The sequence below is a fragment of the Mya arenaria genome, chromosome 4 (genome assembly GCF_026914265.1).
Source record: "Mya arenaria isolate MELC-2E11 chromosome 4, ASM2691426v1".
Classification (NCBI taxonomy): domain Eukaryota; kingdom Metazoa; phylum Mollusca; class Bivalvia; order Myida; family Myidae; genus Mya; species Mya arenaria.
This window is the reverse complement of record NC_069125.1, coordinates 19852341-19860421: the sequence shown is the minus strand read 5'-3', so window position 1 is coordinate 19860421 and position 8081 is coordinate 19852341. Positions and strand designations below refer to the sequence as shown.

General features: G+C 32.6%; 1 protein-coding gene across 4 annotated transcripts; it reads left to right on the top strand.

Moving 5' to 3' along the window:
* The first annotated feature begins 2 nt into the window (after nt 1-2).
* On the top strand, nt 3-7079 carry LOC128230270 (protein pitchfork-like). Of its 4 annotated transcripts, none has more exons than XM_052942391.1 (8): nt 3-141; nt 1899-1985; nt 2385-2530; nt 2926-3024; nt 3423-3515; nt 4085-4221; nt 5817-5943; nt 6392-7079. In XM_052942391.1, the coding sequence occupies exons 1-8, from the start codon at nt 135-137 to the stop codon at nt 6455-6457; spliced, it is 762 nt and encodes a 253-aa protein (XP_052798351.1). In that variant the 5' UTR covers nt 3-134; the 3' UTR covers nt 6458-7079. The 4 variants fall into 4 exon arrangements, with proteins under 4 accessions (XP_052798351.1, XP_052798352.1, XP_052798353.1 ...); XM_052942392.1 differs by lacking the exon at nt 1899-1985 and adding an exon at nt 913-924; XM_052942393.1 differs by lacking the exon at nt 1899-1985.
* The last annotated feature ends 1002 nt before the right edge of the window (nt 7080-8081 follow it).

The window sequence follows — 8081 nt, the reverse complement described above, 5'->3', positions numbered from 1 at the left end:
GGTTATGTAAAGCCCTAGCAACACGTAAATAACCACCATAAAATTATCATTAAAATCAATTTTAGAACAACAGGGGGTTGTCATTCATTGTATATTTATTTAATTTAAGTTATTTTTGAAAATAAAAAAGGAAAATGGAAGGTAAGCAAGAAATTCCAAATAAAATGAAAATGTAACTTTTCGAATATACAGTTGAATAGTATTTCGGACATGCTTTGCACGTCAGATTTACAAAGATACTCATGATGTCATTTACAATTACTGTACATTGTAAACGGGTATTTAATTAATTATGAAATGGTATGGCATATGTAATACAATACCGAAAACTTCATTTTTGTAGTAACATTAAGGCCATCCGTAAAACACTGAATATGATGTATTAACTTATTAAGGCAGGCTCTAAGTGTTTTAAATATTTTTTTTGCTCTTTTTGTATGCAAAATTTGATTGAAGAAGATTCTTGTTTTGTAAAGTCATCACTAGGTCATAAAAATAATTACAGACCAAGATTGGGTTGGGTAGTCCATATTAACAAGTGCTTCAGAGTCTTTGACGAATCTGGTTTTGGTGACTATATGCTAAGGGGAACGTAATGATTGCCTAAATGTTAAAAAAGGTCCTTTTACATGCATTTTTGTGGCTAGGGTTAGGGCACAACAATAGTTTTTTTAAGAACTCGATCTTGTTGACAATATGTTCTTTACTTGTACAGAATGTATTTGAGTTATTCAAACGCTTCATTTGTATAACTGTCATATTTATGTATGTTTACATCACCTGACATTATTTTTATATCTTTATATAATTTATATTTAGCTAGAATTTTGAACTTGCAATTTTGTGTCATTTGTTTGCTGTTCTTTAATGATACCTTTTGTTTAAAAAAAGAATGTTTATTATTTTCCATAGCGGAAACATTTGGTAAAATAATTATAAAGATCTTATGATATTTTTAAGCACATTCTTATACTCTTTGGTGGCACACAATACAAACAATCACTGTCTTCAAACTTGAATTTCACTAATATAGAAATAAATAGTAACTCACATGCAACTTGCATCCAACTTTAGTACTTTACAATGAATTAAAAGTAGCATACATGTATATATGGTACATCTTTATATACTACGTCTTTTAATTTGATTACCTCATTTTTACTTGTTTGTTTGTTTGTTTGTTTGTTTGTTAGAGCAAGAGCACTTTCTTAAAGTCTGCAATCTAAATGCAGACTCACTGCACAAATATGCTCTTGAAACATTTGTATCAGTGATATCTTAGAACATAGTTTTACCTTAGTTGTGACCTATTTTAGTTGAGCCAAGTTTTACTCTCCTTTGATCTGAAAATAAAATTGAAAAGAAGGCTTATTATTTCTAAATTTGCCATCACAATGATTTTATTTGCATATATGCTCTCTTCAAATAGTTTTAAAAAATAAAGTTTAAGGCCTCTTCTATCACAAACACTCATTGATGTGTTAATGTAAATTCTATTTTCTTAGATTGCATTACATGATGAGAGCATTGTGTCCGTATACCGTAAATTGTCTGGTTTTGTGTCCCATGTAAATCAGGACTTAGCAAAACCATGTTTACCATAAATAAATCTTATCAACCATAATGCAAGTTTGTAAAATTTGGCTCAGAATAGAGTTTTTGTTTGTTTTCACAGCCATTTTTAGAGATTAAATGAAGTTTTGAGTATCTGTCGAGGATATATTTTTGAAAATGTGCTAAATTCTATGATTTTGGTGTTTACAGAGAACGTCAAATTATTTATTTACAAGTCATCAAATACATGCTTATTCCTGTGAATCTCTTAAAAAGGGCTGTAAATAACTTCTATCAGTTTGTGTCTTGTGTTCAATCTGTTCAATGTTTGCTGTTGTTTGTAGTTGAAGCTTTGTCAGTAGCTAGTAATAGTCAGCCCAACTTGCACGAGCTTCTAGGCATTACTAAAACTCCACAAAAAGGGAATAGAGGTAACTTACAACATAACACAGCTCACCAGTTTAAGTTATTCGTTTGGTTTTGAATTTGCACTTAAACGCTTTGGTACATGACATGTCACTTGCTTGCCACGTCACTGTTCTCGTAACATAATGACAGATTTTAAACTCTGCATTGAAATCATTTTAAACAAAAGTTATGAAGACTTTTAATTAAAAATATGTTTTTGTTAGTTACTCTTAATTTTTTTTTCATTACTTTATTCCACAAATTTGATGCTCAGTGCATTTTAACTGATAATTTGTTTTATTTTAAAACACATTATAATAAGCAGTTTAATAACCAGTATAAGCATTCATTACTTAATTAAGCCACAAGCTTATGATGTAGTATGAATGTTGTTGTTTTTTATTTCCTTTAATTTTTACCAGTTGACAAGGGGACGAAGATTTCGTTCATGACGACCCTCGATCGGGAGATGTTTCCGACAAAGATGCCCCAGAATCGATTCGGCAACGAGATCTGTCCACTGCGGGGTGCACCACATAGAGGTCCAGGGTGTTATGAAAATGAAGAGGTGAAGCTTTGTACTTCATCTGTTGGCTGTGGTCAATGGTCTAATAATATAGGAAGCTTAAAAAAAAATAGCTCTGTATAAATAATAATTAAGGTTCAGTGGAGAGGGAGAGTCAGTCTGCTTGTGTTTCTTTCTGGATGCTGAATATTGCGACTCAAGTTAAAGTTTAAGTTGAAATTTTATGTGCATTAATTTGACACTTTAGTTCATTGACATTGGAAAACCAGAGTAGCAATAATTATCATCAGTATCAGGTTTGATATATAGGGAATAGTTCTAGTGTTTACATGTTAGTATAATAGTCACTGTGAACATAATTAGTCTTATAATTTTATGTTTTTACAAAAACTGTCATTTTAACCTACCATTTGCAAAATCAAATATATACCTTTCAGAAAACCAATTTCTGGTATGACATAGAACACAAAATCAACTCAACAAAGGGCTACACACTTGGTGCAAGAACAGGCCCTAGATTTCCAAAGAAGAATGTGGTAAGTACACAGAAATTTTTTTAATATGTAAGAATACCATTTTAACATAGGTTTTTGTCAGGCATGTGAACGCTTCTAGCGATAGGAAAGAAATACAGATTTTGAAATCCTGCTACCGTTCAAATGTTGAATTGTTCCTTTTTTCTATATATACATTACATGTAATCCATAATAGTTTTTTTTATGTGAAAACAGTATTTCTTTATCAAAATATAACCTGTAAAAATGCATGTCAATATATGAGTAATAATGCAGGGGACCAATGTTTTGTTATGACTGAGCTATCGAATTTAACTATTGGATAGTCCAGAAATAGGAATTATTTTCTTTGTGATTATTTTAGATTATTTATTGTAAATTTCTGACCAAAATATAAAATCCAGTTGTCATTGTTTCAGGGAGGCCTTATAAAAGCCAACACGGCATTTGATTTCTTAAATTCTGACTCAAATATACCAAAATTAGAAAGGCACATTACTACTGCTTCAATGGTATAATTGCGCACATTTGAAATGCACTTGGATTATTGCAATTTGGAATCATTTGGAGTTTAGTTTGCATTGTGAAAACAGGTGCAGGGTATGATAATGGTCTATTCAAAATGTTGTTTTTTTGCACATTCTGAAACTCTTCTGGCATCTATGTCTTAATAAATACAAATGACACAACAAAACAACATAACAATCTTTATGCCTTTAATGAATACACACATAAAAAACCCATTCAAATCTCCATTAAAAATAATTATTATATGCGGTAAAGATACTTCTTAAAGAATGCACCATAATAATAAATTGTAATACTTTTCATGTGTATAAGGTTGTACAGTGTTAAATGATGCTCTTTTTCCTTTGAAAATTATTAGTTCAGTGTTTTTTAAACAGTTAAATAATAATTGGAGTTTTCTTCTTAATATTTTATTTTTCAGCCATATGAAAACTTTCTAAGAACCATTGTAATGATGATTGTAATAACCTCACCACTGATTTGAACCACCATAATTTTAGTGCTGTGAAATAACAAGAAGCTTGTCATTTATCTAATGAACCACACCTCACAGTTCCAGACACCCAGCCCAATGGCCTATCAGACAACCTGCACAGACCTGAAGGAGTTTGAAACTTCAGAGAAGCCATTCCTGGTTGGGGCGGAGAGATTTCCTGTCTACAGGCGAGATATTGAAGAAGTGCTTCCTGGGTATGTGGCTCAGTGCTTTATTAAGATTGAAATTGTTTCATGTTACTATATTCTATATGGCATAGGTAAGTTTTTATGCCCTCAATGACTAGCTGTTTGAAGGTTGTTCATTAAAACCTTGTCTCAGCAATAACTTTGTTAGTCTTGGTGGGATTTCACTCAAACTTCACAGAATTGTTCAGCACCATTGGAAGATGTGTCACACATACAATATATTCTCTTATCCTATAGGTCAAGGTCACACTTGGATGTCAATGTTTATGGATTTTAGCTATACTCAGCCATAACTTTTTAATTATTATTATACTCCCCAAAACAAAGTTTGGGGGGGTATACTGGAATCGGGTTGTCCGTCCGTCTGTCCGTCCGTTTTTTTTTTGTCCGGGATTCATCTTTTTTATTTATGTGAATTTAATCAATTTCCACAGAACTGTAGTGCATCACAGTAAGTTGTGCTGCACTTGAAATCAGTGCTCTTATTTATATTACAAAGGTCAAGGTCACACTTGGAGGTCAATGTTATACACTATGGATTAAAGCAATACTTTTTTACCAGCCAAAACTTTTTAATTATAATGTGAATTAAATAATTTTTACTGTTCTGTAGAGCACTAAAAAAGGTGTGCTGCACATAAAATGAATGCTCTTATTTATAACTCTAAGGTCAGTGTTGGTCATTGGAGGTCAATGTTGAACAGCATGGACTTGATAGCAATACATCAATTCTAAAAAGTATTAAGGAAAAATCACAGAATTGTCAAGCATCTTTGGAGGGGGTGTTACGCATATCAATGCCCTCTCATCTCAAAGATAAATGTAACATTTGGAGATCAATGTTGAATGAAATGGATTTTTAGCAAAACCTTTACCTGTAATGGGAATTCATTCAATTTCCACAGATTTAAAGATCACTATTCAAAGGAAATTGTTTAGATGAATGAGATTTTATATAAACTATTTATTTATCATATATGTTGTATGTCTGGCAAGGCTAAATTGGGGGCATTTGTCATGTTTTGTAACAACATGCTCAGAGATAGCTATTGTGATAACTGGTGTCTGTCATCAACATTTTTGACACAGGAACCACTTGGCTTATTTTGCTCAAACTTTATTGAATCACCCTGCCATTAGTCTGTTTCACAATTGTTTAAATGGTTCCAGTCTATTGCAAATAAGGGGCCACTGAGCTTAAAATAGAAAAGGAAAATGATTTTCACAAGAACTGCAGCTACGGTATTTTTGGTTAATAGAATTGTCAAGTTGTCCGCTACATTTTTTAACAAATGATGACCTTGGGTCAAAACCAGCCCAAACTCTTGGGGCCACCTGTTTTATATGGAAAACTCCGATTTTCTGACCTGAAAATGGAAAAGGTCGTGATAAAAACCCCAAGTAAGTTTGAGGAGCATAGTATCAACTGTCTTGAATATATTTAGCATTTTTTACCGACCATAAGGGCTCTACACCTAGGTATACAAAAGTTACTGATCAGAAACAAAAGTGTGATGCCAATAACGGCCCCAGACAATGTGATCCTATATTCACACTTCAGACGGGAAAACCTAGGTACATTTGTTTATCATCTTTTTCAGTGCAGGGGCATATGAGCACCAGGTTCGTCGTAACCGCAAGGTCCAGTGGCACCAGTCATTTGGTGGGGCACCAATCCTGATGCCGACTATACAGGTCCGCAGTATCATCGACCAAAATACGGAAAAGGTACGGGTTTGTTGTAAATTCACTAAACAATTAACCTTGGTATTTAGGATGTATTGCAGGCTTTGATATTTTGACTAGTGGAAAAAGTGAGAGAAAAAAAGAACTAAAATAGAGTGGTTTTCACTATTTAAGGCAGTGCTTGGAATCTGAGCTCATCTGTTTTTGAAAGGCTTGGCATCATTTTGCAAAATCTTTAACCATGGCCATAACTTGTTCAAGATAATCAAACTAGGTACATCTGTTGCCAGATATAGTACATACACGTAAAGCAAGGAACATAACTCTGGCTTTAATTATTGTTAAGTTATGCCCCTTTTTCAATGTCATGCTTCATTAGAAAAATAATGCAACAAAGATGGAGCTAAAGAATGGTCTAAATTTATAAATAAACTCTAAAATCTTTCATTTGTCCAGTATTCTAATAACAGTAACCTACATTCTATTTCAGCTTTACAGTACGAAAGAGGAAAAGAAATACAACAGAAAATTAGCATACATGAAGTTATATTACTGAATAAATCTTACAAACTTTACTGCTTTTAAATATGCTTTATCAAATTACTTCTCATGGTTCATAAGTTGTTAATTTACCTATCTGAAACGGGGATGAGAAAAAAAGATTGAAATTGAAATGAATGATTATTAAAATTTTAAAAAATGACTTTGATTTGCGCTGTGATTATTAAGAGAAAAAGGTTAAGTTTATAGAAGATGATTATTGGATGCAAATATAGTTTCTGCATTTGATATAAATTTTATTTGTACAGATGTATTTGTTGTCATTTTGAAAATGATTAGAATTTCATATGATCATATCTTCACAACTTATGGTACAGCTCAGAACAAAGTTTGGTTAGTTGTACATTCGTAAATTACAATCAACATTATAATCTTTAGTTTATTTGCTAAATATTGGTTATTTCCACTATCTAACAGATATAGAACACAATATTGAGTTTACCTTAATTAAGATAGATTACTGTCTGAAGCTGGCTAAATGTACTGAGCTGTAGCCTGAAGAAATTGTGCTGATAATAAGCACAAGTCACATACCATGTATAACTGTTGTGAAGTTTATGTTTTATATAATACCATTTGTGATTATTTGTTGTTGAATAACAGTATTGAAAGATTTATATTGTGTTTTTTGTTTTGTTTTAAATTTATTCTGTAGCATACGGCACTTTGAAGGATCATGTTTTTGCCAAATATTCTTCCTAGAACCTTTTTAGTCTCACAAACACTAAACCATGTGACTAAAATAATAAAAAGAGAAAGCTCAGAAAAAGTCTATGAGGGGGTCTACGCATTGTTTGGAGCATAACTTGAAAAGTCTTTAAGGTATTGACTTCAAACTTCATATACAGATAGATCCCATTGAGGAGAAGTGCAGTGCACTGGAACATTAACTCTGGCTGCAGTATATTTTGAGTAATTACCCTTTGTTAATAGTCATACAAATTGTTTGTCAAGAGCATAACTTGAAGTCTTTAAGGTATCGACTTCAAACTTCATAAGCAGATAGATCCCATTGAGGAGAAGTGCAGTGCTCAAGAATATTAACTGTGACTGCAGTTATGTTTTGAGTTCTTGCCCTTTGTTATTGTGCATCGGTATACTTTGTAGAAAGGCAAAGTTGGTACTGTTCTTAATTCTATTGGGATATGGCAGTCTGTGACTGCTCTTGTTATAGTAGAATAAGGGGCATAACTCAACTATACTATTTAGTGTGTCAGATGACACTTGCTACACATATGCCCTTTCTTAGTGTTAACAAAATGGTGTCCTAAGTATTATTATGCACAGTTTCACAGTACAAAACTAAAAGTTATTGACTTATAAAAATAACAGAGCAAGGCAATGTCTTCCATTTTTAGAATGTTGATTTGTCAGAAAAAACAACAACTTATTGCCATACCCTTTGTTGCTAATGGCATTTTTGTCGAGCAAAAACTTTAGAAAAATTTGTCTTGATGGTTATTAGTAATTGTCCATGACCTTTGCCCACTGACCTCAATTTCTTAGGGTTCGTCTGCTGGTCATGACCAACCTGCTGAACAAGTTTGAGGTAGCTGGAACCTAGTGTTCTTCAGTTATTAATGGAAAACAGATTTTCAGCTGAAGGTCACCACAACTTA

Bases quoted from the DNA above. Each gene is read 5' to 3' on its own strand.
- LOC128230270 (XM_052942391.1), top strand. The intron at 3,516-4,084 runs GTATAATTGCGC...CACACCTCACAG, and splicing joins ACATTACTACTGCTTCAATG to TTCCAGACACCCAGCCCAAT. The intron at 5,944-6,391 runs GTACGGGTTTGT...ATTCTATTTCAG, and splicing joins TCGACCAAAATACGGAAAAG to CTTTACAGTACGAAAGAGGA.